The 17,543-nt window shown below is 39.4% G+C and overlaps 1 protein-coding gene across 1 annotated transcript in view; it reads right to left on the bottom strand.

Moving 5' to 3' along the window:
* Positions 1-923: 923 nt before the first annotated feature.
* Positions 924-17,543, bottom strand: part of PARD6G (par-6 family cell polarity regulator gamma) — a 66,360-nt gene continuing 49,740 nt past the window's right edge. Inside the window, exon 3 of the mRNA XM_072152414.1 lies at positions 924-2,383. Coding sequence (XP_072008515.1) covers positions 1,521-2,383 — 863 coding nt within the window. The 3' untranslated portion in view covers positions 924-1,520. The remainder of the gene's footprint in view (positions 2,384-17,543) is intronic.

Here is a 17,543-nt window from a genome sequence, read left to right on the forward strand (position 1 = left end):
AAGTTGTAATTACATGGTTTACAAGCACATTTCTGCTCTTCTTAGAATCCCTACAGGTCCCACAGTGTAACAATATGGCATGTATTTATTTTTGTACATGAAGACACATTCTAAGATGTTGGAAGCACAATAATCCATTATTTCATGGTTGAAACATAATTGTGAAAAGATCCGACGTTGGCAGCACAATATGATAAACAATTGACACCGTTCAGACAAAATGGCATGAACACTTGTGGTGTAATGAGCAATTTCTTAAAAGGGAACCTGTCATCACATTTACAGTGACAGATTTCAATAGAGCTGTATTAACTAACAGACACCCTTCTTTTAGCTAAATTGTTTCTCTTACATCACCATAAATCGACTTGATCTTATATTACCTAGCATCAGAGGGGGAATGTCCTGCTCGGCCAACCCCTCCCATTTGATCCTTCCACATGGCCCATGCCTCTTCTTAGCATCTCATGTTACCAGGTTAATGTAATCTAAGGATCCATCATATTTGCAACATCTACCCCATGTTTGTATCTGATCACATGAAATCACAGCGACCTTCATGGAATTGTACAACTCATGCTGAAGTATGCTTTGATTTCATGTGATAAGATACATTTGCAACATCTACACTATGTAACAGGACCTTAGATGACATCAATCTGGTCACATGACATGAAGTGCCCTGTGATGTAACCGAGATCTCTCTCACATGTTCCACAAAGCAGACTGTCCTAGTGAGACCCGTCAATCAGGAACAAGGAGGCAGGGCAGTAACCACTACATATGCAGGGCCTCATTGGTCTCACATCAGGTGAGCCGCATAGAAGTTTACAAACTGATTTTTTTTTTTAACATTGCATTTAATGGAAAGGAACCATTTAGGGATAAGGAAAATGCTTTTTTATCATAGTTTTTTAATGAAAAATGTATTTTGGGTGGGTTAATTTGCATGAAAGGTTCTCTTTAAGCTTCAGCAGGATTTTCTCTTCTCACTCTACCACAGTTGACCAGCAAGTGGCGCTGTTCAGCCAAGTTTCTGGGATGAGGGAAAAAAAACAGTCTGAAACTTAAAACTGGAGCTCAGAATTTTGCATGATGTGTGACATGGTCATTATAGGGCATGTACAGGCCACCACAAGAAGAACGTTCCACAGAAATACTAAGTGGTTTTATTACCCAGATGGGTTTGACATGATTCCACTAACTGTTTAACAGTGCAGAGCCCTATTTAACATAAAGAGCTACATTATCTACTCAAGGAGATTCACTATGTAAAGAGAAGCTTTGGTAATGTACCCAGTAAGGAAGCAGAGAATGATAGAAAGTTGCTACACACAGGCACAAAACCGAGCGTCTGAGCAAATCACTTTCCAGTACTAGCATGGAACTCAAATATAGACTTTAAAACATAATGTACCATTGAACTGCTCAACATTGAAGTCATAGGCAGATTTCTCCTTTAAGACAGTACCCGGCGTGCCAATGAACATATTGACAGACTATGATTAGAGTTCTATTGTTTAAAGTGTAATCACAGTGCCATCCTCCTCCACCCCTCCTTTGGGGATCACCAGACTATTCCGTGGGTCAGCTTTTAAACTGCTTAGGATTTTGTGGATGCTTCCATTACTCTCCCGGCCAGAATGGTTAAGAGCCAAGTCTCTTTCCAGTCTGTGACTGAGGCTACTTCCATTGAGTCGGGAAAGGCTGCCAGAAGGTAGGCTATGAGATTTGGGAATGTTGCGTGGCTCAAGGCTACCTTCAATTACAATATCAGCATCATCGTCACTCTCCATGTCATCAGGGTTAAAATTCTGTAATAGGTGAGCCGATGGTAAGCTGTGGTGGCTGGCCGTGCTGTCTGTCGATTGCCCAGAGCTGCCAGACATCCGGCTACTCCGGATAACATTGTTTCTTTGGTTTGCAGGCTTAACAGTTATTATAAGATTGTGGCTGTTGGCAATCATCATATCTGTAACCTGGTCAAGAGTCTTTCCAGCCACCTCAATACCATTGACTTCTAGAACCTCATCATTCACAGCCAGCAGCCCAGTGCTCTCCGCTAATCCACCTGGAACCATTCTAGAAATGAATATTCCTGGTACTTTCTCCAGTCCATGAGGGGTAACTCGGACACTTGTTCCATCACGAATATAGAATCCCAGAGGTTTTTCACATCCATGTCTGTACAGTCTCACTCGTCTGTGTGTCTCAGGAAGAATGTCCACATCAATGATGGAGGAGACTGGTCTAAAGTCATGAGGCAAACTAATGTTGATATGAGGTTTCTTATGGCGAAGGCTGTCATTCCGTAATGCCACCAAGGCATTTTTCTTCCTTCTGTTCAATGTTGCAGACCCAAATGTGTTGTAGTCAACTTCTTCTGCAAGAGGGGGAAAAACACAATAGATTGAATAACAAAACCTTGAAATTACATATAAAACATACTTATCTAGTAATAATGCAGTGCAATGATAGGATTAACTAAAAGAAATACATTTTTAAAAAGAAATATTTTTGTTATGCTTTTTATAAAAAACACACTAAGATATGGGATAAACACAGTTCACAGTGGTTGGCAGAACAGAGCAGAATGTCATTGTAAGCATAGATTTTATCACTACGACTGTCAGGTCCAGTCATGTCACATGCACAAAGAGACCACAATGTGGATTAGTAGATTCATAGAGGCTGCCAGCACAGAAAATACATAAAATAAAAAGGAAAATGGGAAATTAATCCATAAAAGATGTATAAATAACTGCATTAATACTATTGGTTAATTGTGCTTAAATATATTAGTTAGTCTTATTAAAAGTAAAAAGTTTACACTAATGGTGAGATTTACTGTGCACCTGCCTCTCCCGTTGTGCTAGATATATCAAGAGGCTTCATCCTCCTGACCGACTGCACTGGCTGACAAGTCTAGGTCAGGTTCTGTCTGCCGTACAATGTAATCATATGAATGTGATCATATCAACATACAATACATGGACATCGAATTGCTAAAAAACTATTCACAGACGAGAAGCCAGAGCTACTGCCCATGCGCAGAAAATTTTTTTTTTTGCATATACGTTAAAGATTAAAGAAATAACTTCTGGGCTACTATAGTTTTAGTTAAAAAAAAAAAAAAAAAAAGCATAGGGCTACACTAAATTAGCGGAACATGTCACTGGTGATGGTAGGTTTTCTTTGGATACCAGCAAATCTAGAACATTAAACATTTATAAATCAATGCTATCCCACTGTATTAGGGAAACAGGAAAAATACAGGCAGTCCCCGGGTTACATACAAGATAGGGTCTGTAGGTTTGTTCTTAAGTTGAATTTGTATGTAATTCGGAACTGTATATTTTATCATTGGAATCCCAGCCAGAACTTTTTTGGTCTCTGTGACAATTGGATTTTAAAAATGTTGGGTTGTCATAAGAACCAGGATAAACACTAAAGCTTCATTACAGACACCTGTGATAACTGTTACAGCTGTTTATTGTAGCCCAGGACTAAAGTACAATAAATTACCAATATCCAGAGGTCCGTTTGTAACTAGGGGTCGTATGTAAGTCGAGTGTTCTTAAGTAGGGGACCGCCTGTACCAAAAACTTATTATACTGCTGCATGATAATTTAACCCCTAGGCGCACCAGGACGTTATAGTACGTCCCCGGGGCTAGATGCTTAGCGCACGGGGACGTTCTATAACGTCCTGCTTCTGGCACCGGCTCACGAACGGAGCCGGTACCAGAAGCAGCGGCTGTCAGCTGTCTAGTACAGCTGACAGCCTGCGCTAACACCCGCGATCGGAGCCGGCTCCGATCGCGGGTGTTAACCCCTTACACGCCGCGGTCAAACATGACCGCGGCGTGTAAGGGTGTAAGCGCTGTGGATCGGATCCCCCGTGCCGCTTACCGGGGGATCCGATCCTCTGCCGGGCAGCTCCGAGGACTGGCATGTGCCCCGGAGCTGCCCGGTCTCCATGGCAGCCAGACCCCTTCCGGGTCTGGCTGTAAACTGTCTGAGCATGCGCAAGCTTGCTCAGACAGTTTACACTGCTCTACAATAAAATAGTATTGTAGAGCAGTGTATTGAACTTAAACCAGTGATCAGAGCATCACTGGTTTAAGTTCAAGTATGTACAAGTAAAAATATGCAAAAACAGTTAACACTACACATTATAATAAATAAAAAATTAATACATAAAAATATAAGCCCCTAAAATGTCACTTTCCCATAAAAAAACTTAATAAAGTATAAAAAACATAAAAACACAAAAAAACCCCGCATATTTGGTATTGCCGCGTCCGTAACAATCTGCATAATAAAACAGAATTGTTACTGGACCCGCACGGTAAACGCCGGAGGAAAAAAACGCAAAAAACGTTCCGAAAAAAGATAATTTTTAATTAATACCCTATAAAAAATGCTCTAAAAAGTGATTTAAAAATTGTTATGCACTCCAAAATAAGCCCACTAAAAAGAACAACTGTTCTCGCAAAAAATAAGCCCCTAACAAGATTTATCTGCCAAAAAATAAAAAAGTTATGCATATAAAAAGATGGTGATGCTAAAATGAATAAGATTTTCTCCAAATTAGTTTTTATTCAGTACAATTGAATAAAATACACAAAACCCCCACATATTTGGTATCCCTGCGTCCGTAACAATCTGTATAATAAAACAGAATCGTTATTAGATCCGCAAAGTGAACCCCGTAAAAAACAACCTAAAAAAACTCTCTCTGATAAAGATGATTTTTTATTAATGCCCTTTTAAAAATGCTCTAAAAAAGTGATTTTAAAAAGTTACGCAATCTAAAATAAGACCACTAAAAAGAGCTATCATTCTTGCAAAAAATAAGCCCTTAAACAGATTTTTGAGGTGAAAAATAAAAAAGTTATGCATATGTAAGTCGGTGATGCTAAAATTAACAACAATTTTGCCAAATTACTTTTTATTCAGTAAAAATGGGAAAAAATAAAAAAATATATATAAATGAAGTATTTTCATAAACGTGGCGACCCAAAGAATAAAAATAATATACTATTTTCATGGTATGGTTAACGGCCAAAAAAAAAAACACATAAAAATTTTCCTAAAAATTGATGATTTTCATTTCCTCCACCAACAAAGAGTTAATTAAATCTCACCAATTAGCTATAGATGCCCCAAAATTATGTATTAGAAAAGTGCATCTCATGTGGCAAAAGAAATAAGCCCCTATAGGTCCTCATTAAAAAAAAGAAAAAAATTATAGCCTGTACAATGTGACAGCAAATCTGCTCCGGATGGCGCCTCCTTCCCTTCTATGCCCAGCCGTGCGCCCATACAGCAGGTTACCACCACATGTAGGGTATCGGTGTACTCGGGAGAAATTGCGTATCAAACTTTGTGGAGCCTTTTTTCATTTTATCCATTACAAATGTTTAATTTTCCACCCAAAATGAGTGTATTGTGAAAAAATATTACAATTTGCAGACTCCACCTCCATTTTGTTTTAACCCCTATAAAACACGTAAAGGGTTAACAAACTTCTTAAAAGTGGTTTTTCATACGTTGAGGGGTGTAGTTTCCACAATGGGGTAATTTACGAGTCTCGCTATTATTTAGGCCTCTCAGTGTCAATTAGAAGTTGAGCAGGTCCATCTAAATACAGGTTTTGGCGATTTTACAAAAAATGTGAAAAATGGCTCCCAAATTCTGAGCTTCATAACATTCTAGTAAAATATGTGGAATCTGAAAAAACCATGCCAACATAAAGCAGACATTTGGGAAATGTAAGTTATGAATTTATTTGGGTGCTATGACTTTCTGAATCAAAAGTAGAGAATTTAGAACGTTGAAAATAAAGAATTTTTCAACATTTTTGCCAAATTTTGTTTTTTTTCAGAACTAAACGCAAAAGATTTCATCCAAATTTTTAAACTAATTTGAAGTACAATGTGTCACGAGAAAACAATCTCAAAATCCCCTGGATATCTCACAGCGTTCCAAAGCTATAACCACTTATAGTGACACAGGCCAGATTTGAAAAATGGGGCCGCGTCCTTTAGGCCAAAAGATGCTGTGTCCCGTAGGGGTTAAAAAAAAAATGTTACTAAACTTCGACATTGCAACTTTAAAGCCATTTTGTACAGAGATGTGGCTACAAATTAATTCCTTACAGACCTTGAGAATATTTCACTGGATAATTCATTTCAATGAAATAAGGAGAAGTTGCTAAAGGTTTTAAATTGTCTCTCTAGTACCTGAGTAAGTATGGAGAAAAAGTTTATCCAGAAACAGGACAAAGTAGTATTTTTGTTATATATATATATATATATATATCTCATATATATACATACATACATACACATTTATTAAAAAAAAGGTAAATTGCACTACTGAAGTTTTTCTTTTCAACGTTTAGTTGATTTTAACATGTTTTTTCCTTAACAAGACATACCTGTACAAATGAGTGCAAATGACCATTTTTTAGAAAAGTAGCAAATACAAAATGTTACAACAAAAAATCTTTAAATGGCAAAGTATTTATAAAATGTATAGTTTAAGACTTAATCGTATATGGTAATTGATAGGGACTAGAGGAATGGCTAGGGTCACAAGGACAGAGGCGCCATTACCAATACCTTTGGAAAGGTCAACATAAAATGGGAAATGGAGCTCACACAGTTCTACTTTCAAGAAAAAAACGTATATATCTTTCTGCGGAATACAAACACGTGGTCTTAGAGCTACATGCTTATCTATAGATTTTCCTTTGGCAACCAAAAAAAAAAAAAAAAAATAATAATTAGTAGTTGTGGAAAAACCTTCAAAGAAACAAACTGCTTCCAAGAAAAAGGAAAATCTTTTCAGACAGCTTTGGAGTCAGGGCACTAGAGATGTGTTATCCCTTTAAACTACAAAATGACTGGGCAGTGTCAAGATTAGACAGAGCTGTTCCCTGTAGTCATTCTAAACAATGCAGTGTTTAGTCCATGGGGAATTAGCAGCACCTCACATGGACAGTGTGGGACACAAGTCATTACTTAGACAAGCTCTTAGATGTTTAAAGCTCAACATCAGATCATTATCATTTCTAAAGTTCAGTGTAGACTGAATTACAGACTAGATTTAACTCTGAGGCTTAAATACATCCTAGTCAAATAGATTTGCTTTTAAAAAAGTGTGTGCATGTACCAAGCACACTTACATACTGGTGTGTGTCTCATCTTTCAGTATCCACTCTTCTTTTAGCCTGTTATGCTCTGGTTTTTACAAAAATAAGGCTTTAATAATTATGCAAATGCCTGAGCTGTTAAGCCGCGGCCACGCGTTCCGCTAGTTCTAATTCTTGATAAATCTCCCAGATATGCATGAACACGTCACAAATATTCTAATTAAAGAGGACCTGTCACCCATAAATTGGGCACTAGGAGCTGCTTACTGAAGTAAGCAGCTCCTAGTGCTTAAAGAAAACCTACCACTTAAAAGTTTTAAACACATATACATACACATATACATGGCACCAGCTCGGGGTGAGCTGGTGCCGCAACATATTTTTGTTAGGGGAACAAAGCCCCTATCGCAGATTTATAAGTTATATTAACTTATAACTCGGTGCACCGCACTTGGGCATGGCGCAATATGCGCCCCCATACGTGCGCCGGATTCTAAAGTGCTGGAAACAGGCAGTGCTAAGTTGCGCATGCGAGCGTGTGCTTTTAAATCTGCGATAGGGGCTTTGTTCTCCTAACAAAAATATGTTCTGGCACCAGCTCACCCTGAGATGGTGCCATGTATATGTGTATAAAACTTACCACTTTTAAGTGGTAGGTTTCCTTTAACGCCGCAGCCCTTTTTAGCTTTTGAGCTTTCATTTTTCACTCCCCACCTTCAAAAATGTGTAACTTTTTATTTTTCCATGTACAGAGCTGTGTTATGGCTTATTTTCTGCATCACAAATTACACTTCAAAATGTACTGGGAATCAGGAAAAAAAATTCCAAATACAGTAAAATTGGTAAAAAAAAACGCATTTGTGCCGTATTCTTGTGGGCTTGTATATTACAGATTTCACTGTATGCCCCAAATGACATTTATTCTTTGGGTCAGTACGATTATGTGGATACCAAATTTGTATAGGTTTTATAATGTTTTCATACATTTACAAAAATTAAAACCTCCTGTACAAAAATATTTTGGGGGATTTTGACTTCTTTTGGCACTAATAACTTTTTTATACTTTGGTGTACGGAGCTTTGGGAGGTGTCTTTTTTTTTCGGCTTTTGATGACGTTTACAATGTTATCATTTTTAGTACTGTATGACCTTTTGATCACAATACGCAGCAAAGACTTACTGGCTATGGAGAGGGCTCAGCCCGTGAGCCCTCTCCATGCACCCGCACTCGGCATGTGACGTAGTAGGTACATGTCGGTAAGGGGTTAAACAAATGCCACAGTGTTAGATAGCGTTACAGGAGGTTTCCTGTAACACTATCATTCTAACACTGCGGCGGAGTACAATATAAACGCTCGCAAAGCAATCAGACGTATTCATGAGGGGGCGGTCCGAGGTGCTGCCTCTTCCCCGGACCGCTCCGCGCGCTCCATAGGCCGCCCCTAATCCCGCTCCCAACCCAGCCCCCTCATGAATACAAGCGGTCCGGTGTTTACATTGTACTCCGCCGCAGTGTTAGATAGCAAAAAGCAGTGGAAAGTCATGACACCGGTTGAAATTTATCAGTAATTAGAAAGTAATTCTGACACTTATATCAGCTGGTTCAACTGATCATCTATATAAAAAAAAAAAGCCTTGTAATTACAGAGGAGCCACCCAAGAAAAATTTAACAGCAGGGAAAGCCAGTGGCATCCATACAGTTGCAAACTATTATTACTTATTGTAATACCACATTACGTAAAAATAACATTCAAAGCCCCAGAGATCTGCACATTTTGGCTAGGATGTACATTTGTACATGTTCATCAGAGACCGATGCACATTTATAAAGGGTTTTAGACAGTTTTCTGGCTCTCCTACAACTAGCTCCACAAATGGGGATGGCCTCTAACCCTGGGACACTTTGTTTTTTTAAATAAATCTGCCCCAATATTTTATACAAAATTTCTAAACTTCTGAAGGTTCCAATGAACATTGGGGCAGATTTATAAAAAGTGTCCTAAGGTTAGACAGTGTAGAGTTAGACTGGGGAGTCTTATTCTGCACCAGATTCATACAAGTGTCTAATGCTGGATGATAAATCTGTCCTAGTATAAGACTGTCTAGTCGTACTCTGCACCTCCTATTAGTTGGCTTACTTTACGCCAGAAATTTAGGAACAAAATTCATAGGCCATGCCCACTTTGTTGAGCTAGTTGTAGCACAGTCAGAAAACAAAGTCCCAAACCCTTTATAAATGTGGTGCAGAATTCTGTCCTAGACAGATCAATAAATGGAAAGAACATTGTTTTGCCACTACCGGTATCCATATCCAATCATACTAGGACGGGATATGGTGTACATCTTTTTTCCCTGCCAACATGCTGCTTAAACTTCCTTTTTCCTGCACGTAATATTATGGTTAGCTGTTTATGAAGCCTGTCTGTACAAAGGTGTGCTGTAGGCTTGTTTGGTACTTAATAGCATGTGAGGTGAACAGGACAAGTTCTGTGCAAGTCATAAATGACATCTCAGAGCAGGGCATTTTGTCCCCTATGTGTGGGTGGTACATAGCATGAGCAGGGCATGCCACCTGCTGATTATTGGACATGGTTGTGGCTTCTGACTGAGGCGAGGGTTGGGGTGTACAAATGTCAAAGTACAATACAAACTTTACACATACAGATATATCATGCTTTTTGGCAAGTGTAAATGTATACCCCAATTCCCTGCAGCTTTCTGGAGACTTTGTTATTCCTTCTCTGTCTCTCCGCCCATTTGTCCCCACCTGGTAGTTGTATCACTTGCACTTTTGAGGATGCACTGTGTCCACAAACTGATTTATACTAGAATATAAACAGAAGTGAACAAAAGGACCATTTCTGTTCTAGTAGTGTTATAACTAAAAATACTAATCACGCTTATGCTTTCAAAATCTTATTTAAAAAACGCATTCACACCATTACCTCTGTCCTCCGTCGCCAACCTACTTTAAACCTTTCACACATACCCTGTAAACTTACCTGTTCAGTATTGCCTACTGCATGTAATAAATGCACTGCCTTGCTATTTAACCTCCTGTCTCCATCTACCCTCCCATATAGATTGTGAGCCCTCATGGGCAGAGTCCTCCTCCCACTTGATCCAGAGTTTGTAGTGGAATTTGTTCTTGTTTTAATGCAATGTATGTGACCATTACTGAGGTAATTAATGGTGCTCTAAAAATGTGTGTGTGTGTCAGATTGCAGATGATAAAAATTTACTTGCAGACATAAAGGATCTTGAAGAATTAGATGGTAATCTCTAGGGCAGTGCAATAACGGGAGATAGCCCCAGGTCGTCAGTGTACATTACATGCAGATAACACTCAGATGCAAACAACAAACGTGGTTCCATTTGACGTTCGTGCGCGTGAGAGCCAAGTATAAGAGCGACTGGGTGCCACTAGCTGGAGATCACATATGAATAATGCCTGTCAGATACCTACCTTACTGGTTTCCCTAGCTACACAATAAAAGGGAAGAAGATTAGCAGCTTCTCTCCTACGCACTCTTTCATATTTCCTTACAAAAACGAACAACCCAGTCATAATGCAATTTTAAAGAAGCTCAGGTAAATAATTTATTGGCTTGCGATTCGGAAAGCTGACTGAGGAAACTAATATAATGATCTGTCCATTATTCTGTCGGCTGGGTATTCTGATTTAGACAGAAGCCATTATAAATACTTCTTCCATTGCTTATTGTACTAAACATTATTTAGATCACTGACAATATATTTCTACAGTACAGTAAAATGCAGGTCTGGTTCTTTTTCCTGGTCCACAATCCTTCTGCATAGTGACCTATGGCTAATTACTTTCAATGACATGAGGAAAGTAGGTATTAAACTTGATGGAAATCTACCACATGGATGCAGTATTTTACACCAAGCACACTTACATGCTGGTGTGTGAAACAGGATCCATAATTCCTTTATCTTCTGATGTTCTGGTTTTGGAAAAAAATGGTATTTAAAAATTATGCAAATGAACCTCAGGGTCTCCTGTGTACATCGCAGAAGCCCCTTCTGGCTCATTTGGCGGCTAACTATTACATCACCGGCTCTCTACCTGGGGAGGGAGGAGACGGGCAGTAACGCTCAACAGAGGCATGCATAATGAGCTGAAGATAGAGCATAGATGTTGTTTCACATACGTTGATGGGTGTAGTTTCTATAGCGGGGTAACTTATGGGATTTTACTATTATTTAGGCCTTTTAAAGTCACTTGAAAGCAAAGTTGTTGCTCAAAATGTGAGTTTTTGCAATTTTCATGAAAATGAGAAATATCACACCTAAAAAGTTCTGCGCCTCATAACATCCTAGAAAAATGGAAGGAAGCATAAAATATAATTCCGACATAAAGCAATGTTAGTTCTCAAGCTTTTGGAGTAGTTTAACCAGCAGAACATTTCAAACTTTGCTTTTCTTTTTTTTTTTTCAGAAAAAAAGCAATCACTTAAATTTTACAACTTATATGAAGCAAATGTGCCTCGAGAAAAAAAACTAATCTCAAAATCACTTGGATATGTTAAAACGTTTCCTAAGTTACAAGCAATTATTGTGACACAGGGCAGATTCTAAAAATAGAGTCTGGTCATTAAGCTGAAAAAGCGTTGGTGATAAGGGGTTAACGTGGCAAATGGTCAACTACTACCACAAACGAACAACTAAAATGAATCATTTTTACAAAGATTTCTGCTTGTCCTGTTTTGGCAGATAAGACAGGATTTCAGCTGCGTGTGACAGATGAAGTTCTTTCGAACAATAAATAAACTTCAGCTGACTTGACTCCAGTAAGTGCCACGTGCTCTTCATTATTTACCAGGCAAAGCAATGTGTCTATTTGTAGCTCTGGTATAGATCAGTTAGGTGCAATAGTATAGCGTTACTACCAGAAGAATGAATCCAGCCCCTTCCCCAATCTGATGAGCGTTCAGATCCCCCACTGATTCTAAGGATGGGCAATAAACATTATATCCCTGAAAAACGGCTTACTTATATAAAGTAACGTAGCCGGACTTATTCCTTACTTAAGTGTATGCATTTCCTTTACAAAAGCAGCAAGATACCACAGAATTATCTGAAACAAACAGCTGGAAAAATCTAGCTGTGAAATAACTCCTGGGGGGTTTGTTCCTGAACATTTGCCAAGTGCATTAACAAGAAGCTCGCGGCAGGTCTTGTAAAATGTATTGCAAGTTCTTCAGTGCTGCAGTTTTCGGACCATGCACCATACATGAGATCTTCTATATTCTTATGGCTTTGTTTACTTTAGACCATTTAGAGTGCTATATAAAATATCACTTAACAGCACATTTATAGCTGCAGTTTTGTTTTACGGTATATATATATGAAACAGTCAATTGAAAAAGCTTTGGGGAAATGAGGCAATGTTGTAGCCCAGATCAGAAGGGTTCCCACACTCCCCAGCACACTGTCGGCACCTGCCCAACCAAATGAAATGCTTAAGGCAGGATTCCAGCTGGCTTTCCACACAACCTCCAGCAGCACAGTAGCCTGGTGACAGGCTTGGAGCAATGTATCTGCTAGAGGTCACCCATCAAAGACCTACAAATAAGGAGAAGATATAGAAACAGCCCCTCCCGTATGATCACCTATACAGATCATGCCAGCGGTGCAGTAATCTGCATTGATTTTCCCAGGTGATAGAAACAAGAACATTACTGTATTTAGGTCACATGGAATAAGGCAAGAAAATACATGAATCTGACACAAACATGATGTATGCGCACATCTGACTCACCACAGCCATAGGTTTCAGACATTTCAAAAAGTAAAACACTAAAAAGTTTAATTGATATTTTTAAGAAAACTTGCTCATAGATCCAGGCACTGTGACTGCAGCAATTTGTTATCCATGGGCTCCATCCTTCTAAAATAAACTTTTTTTTTTTTGGGTGGGTGTTTCCATGTTTTTTGGGTGAGTTGTTACAATAATCAGAGCAGGTCTCCCCTTCCTCCTTCTGCACTTCCTGCTGCTGCTAGATTACACAGTGGGGGAAGACGCGGTTCTGCTCATTGTAACAAGGAGTGAAAAGACATTACTGAGGGGCTCTGGTAACACCCCACAGAGCTCTTCTCACTTCAAAAGTTTATTTTAGAAGGAAGGAGGCCATGGATAACAAATATAAGAAGATTTCCACAGTCACGGCACCTGGATCTATGAGTAAGTGTCTTTGGTTTATCATCATTGATTTTGTAGATTTCCTCTAAGTGTAAGGTTTTAAAGGAAACATAATACTCCAGTCAAAACTGATAAAGTATAATATGCCCGATTGCAGAAACCCATTGTAATGCACCAGTCCCTCTGACACACAGTGTGCCTTAATGATGTGGGTTGGTTTGTTTCTTTAGGTTTTATTTTTAGAAGTTTGTTATACAATCTTGTCTGACTGTATACTTTTACATTTACATGGAACCCCTATATTGTGCAGTGCATCACAAATCATAAAGATTATTATTCTGTTGTAATATGTATACTTGTTTTTTGGATAATGAGTAGTATTTTTAATAGGGGACCATAGAACTTATTAACCTTCATTGGGTGGAATGGGAAAAAAAAGGAATTTCACCATTGGTTTTTAAAGGAAACCTGGCATCAGATTTTGACCTATTAAACCACTACTAGTATGTTGTCAAGCTGCCAAACATCTTCCAGATCATGTCTCCTTCATGACCCAGTATGGAGGAATCATCGAGAAACTCTCTTCCTCAGAAAGTCTCTTCACTGTAATTGATTGACTTGCATCAAAAGACTTCACTAACCAGGATCTCCTGAAGTCAGAAGCAGGATTTCAATCATAGAGGAGGAGGCATTCAGACCTTGACTTTAGTGTTAAACTCTCCTCCTGGACTTTATACAACCAATTTACAGCTCACTTCAAAGTTGACTTTCTTGATGATGCCACCACAATGGGACATGAAAGAAACAATAACCAGAAGATGTTAAGCTGCTTGACAATATTCTGGTAGTTTATTGGGTCAATTGCTGATGACAGGTTCCCTTTAAGCATTGTACAACATTCATAAAATGTTACTTTTATACATATGTTCAGTACAATTACTGCAAAATCAATGTTTTTTTTTTCATGTTATTATGCATTTAATGTTTTTTTTCCCAAGCATGTTGAATTCTAATAATTCATCCCTTTTTTTCTCATCGAAAGTAATTCTAAGTGTAGTTTACTTTCTTCTCCAATGTCCAGACAAATCAAAAAATATCTAAATTTACCCACTGGACTACTGGTGAAAATCCTTTAGATATAAATAAAGTGGCAAAGCGATCCTCATGTGTACAAGCATGTCTTCTGCAGTAACCTAATTATCTGTATTAAAAAAAATCCTTCTTCCTTTCTACTGAAATCAGATGCAAACTCTTGTGGTCAGGTTCCCTGTGACACACGAAATTCTATCAAAGTAGGCCGGACACAAGAAGGAGTTTACAACACTTCACTTCAAAAAGTTTGTGATGTGGATTAGTTTAATAACAATGTTTTTAGCTAAATCACATAGTCCTTGATGTGTCATACTTGTGGGATATGAGCTGCATGCCACATGCCTGTACATGAACCACCTCCCCAATGAAAAAAGTGCAGAGGAGGCCGCTCTGCTGTAACGCACTCACAGCCCTTCCCTGCAGACACAACTTGCCTGGCTACATATGAGATGCATCTAGGGCATGCTTAGCATAACTTACAACACACAGCACCATGGCCCCAGGAGAAGGCATTATTACCAAGTTGAACAAGGTCAACAAAAAGCAAAAGTTGCAAAAGAAGAGTGAAGCAAAGTATCAACTTTAGTGTTCACCTGAAGCTTGGTGACCTATGTGGTCCCACCTTCCCCATATTTAGTGACTACAATCACAAATCTAAACATTTTAAAAGGGAACCTACCAATACGATTCTACCTATAAAGGTAGATCGGGTGGTAGGTGGATGAATGGGCTAATCCTCACGTTCCGGCTATCTTTAAGAAAACTTTAATCAGGGATATGTAAATTTTTTTTAAGCAGCTACTGGGGCGTGGAGTAGCCGGACATGAGGCTACACGTCGCGGCTACTCCACACCCCAGTAGCCTCTTTTCTACGCCTACCATTGCATCTTCGGCACGCAGCTCTTTGTAGCGCATGCACAGAACGCAGGCCTGAGGGTGCACGGCCATGGCAATGGTAGGCGGAGAAAAGAGGCTACTGGGGTGTGGAGTAGCCGCGACGTGTAGCCTCATGACCGACTACTCCACACCCCTGTAGCCGCTTAAAAAAATTTACATATTCCCTGATTAAAGTTTTCTTAAAGATAGCAGGGACATGAGGATTAGCCCAAAAAAGGGCTATCCTCGCGTCCCATTCATCCACCTACCACCCGATCTACCTTTATAGGTAGAATCGTGGTGGTAGGTGCCCTTTAATTAAACCAAGCAATGCGCTCCACCCCCTTGTTGCAGCTATAATCATGCTATAAATATGCATTGGAAACCAGTAAACACTTCTTGGTGCAAAGATGTGTGCAAATTACCATAAGCACTCAGATGTCCTGGAGATTCAGGCCGCCATATTTCTAAGCCCATCCATAGGTTCTGTAACTGTTGTGGCTCTACTGTCCTGTATTCACATGATGATGCGAGTAGAAAATGGTAAAGTAGCGGTATAACTAACAAAGAGGGTGCAGTGATATTTGGCTCAAATGTAGACTGTATCTTGGCCTGAATATAAACATCTAAATAGTGTATGAGAAATCTCAGCCACACGCTGCAGAAAAAACCTGGAAATCTTTCCTGTGGAGCAGGACTGCAGTTTACACAATGGGGCACATTTACTTACCCGGCCCATTCGCGATCCAGCGGCGCGTTCTCTGCACAGGATTCGGGTCCGGCTGGGATTTAAGATGGTAGTTCCTCCGCCGTCCACCAGGTGGCGCTGCAGCGCCGAAAATAATCTTAACGCCCCGGAATGCACCATCCCATAGAAGGTGAAGGTGAGCGCTCCCCAAGCGACACATTTTCGGTTTTTAAATGCGGCGGTTTTTCCGAATACGTCGGGTTTTCGTTCGGCCACGCCCCCCCGATTTCTGTCGCGCGCATGCCGGCCCCGATGCGCCACAATCCGATCGCGTGCGCCAAAAACCCGGGGCAATTCATGTACAAGCGGCGCAAATCGGAAATATTCGGGTAACACGTCGGGAAAACGCGAATCGGGCCCTTAGTAAATGACCCCCAATGGATCAAGTGATTGCTGTGACAAATACCTTTTTCATCTATACCAACCCTTTGGTCACTTTTTAATCAAATTTCTATATGTGGAACAATGTCGAAAAAGTTTCAATACGGCTGAGTGGGTAACCCTATAGCCCTTGCAGTGCTGGGGTCCTGGGTTTAAATCCCACCCTTTGTATATATGCAGAGGGAATCCTGGTGAGAACAAAGAAAGGCTAAAGCTCTCAAAGTAGGCATAGACACGGGTACATATACATGCATAGACATGTCTAGTGGAAGAGATGTTGAAATGTGGCCATCCCCTTTAAGAAAATGCTAGTTTTGCTGTATATAGTATGAGCAAACAGGCTCTTGGGTTCATATGGGGCCTTAAAAAAGTAAAATTAAAAATAAAGTTCAAAACAAAAAAAAATTCAAAAACACCCTCTTCCCAACAAAGCACATTTAACAAAAAAAAAAAATTAATACAAAAGATATCCTCTCCATGCCCCAAAAGACCCAATCAATTAAACTTTTTAACTAAGATTTATTTATATGGTAAATGCTGAAACATAAAAAGCATGTCCAAAATCTACTTTTTTTTGCCATGGTGAATAAAGTTCAAATGGTATCAATTAAAAAAAGTCAGCTGGTCCCACGTGAAATTACACCTTACACAGCTCTGTACACCACAGTATGAAGTTACAGGAATAAGGTGACATGAAGATTTCACAAGGCTATTCCACTGTGTCCACAATGCCTTCGTATCCATTCCCTGACCTTCACAAAAGTCAAGAAAATTGATGAACATTCTGATTTTAATACTTTTCGATAAGAAATTCTAGATCTTATCAGAAATAAATGTGTATTCTTCCACTTATTAGGCTCCTTTCCTTCCTCCCTTGCCTTCTAAACCATTCATCTTACATTGGGGTAATATTACATGCTACCCATCCTCAGGCTGTAAGCTCTTGCGAGCAGGGCCCTCACTCATGTTGGTCCATATGAAAGTTTGTGCTCGGTCACGTTCTATTTTATTTGTATATATCCCCTATGATTTGTAAAGCGCTACAGAATATGATGGTGCTATTTAAAGATTATTATTACCCAGCATCTAAACTGGTGTTGCTATATCATGCACTGGTG

The sequence above is a fragment of the Engystomops pustulosus genome, chromosome 5, assembly GCF_040894005.1.
Source record: "Engystomops pustulosus chromosome 5, aEngPut4.maternal, whole genome shotgun sequence".
Lineage (NCBI taxonomy): Eukaryota > Metazoa > Chordata > Amphibia > Anura > Leptodactylidae > Engystomops > Engystomops pustulosus.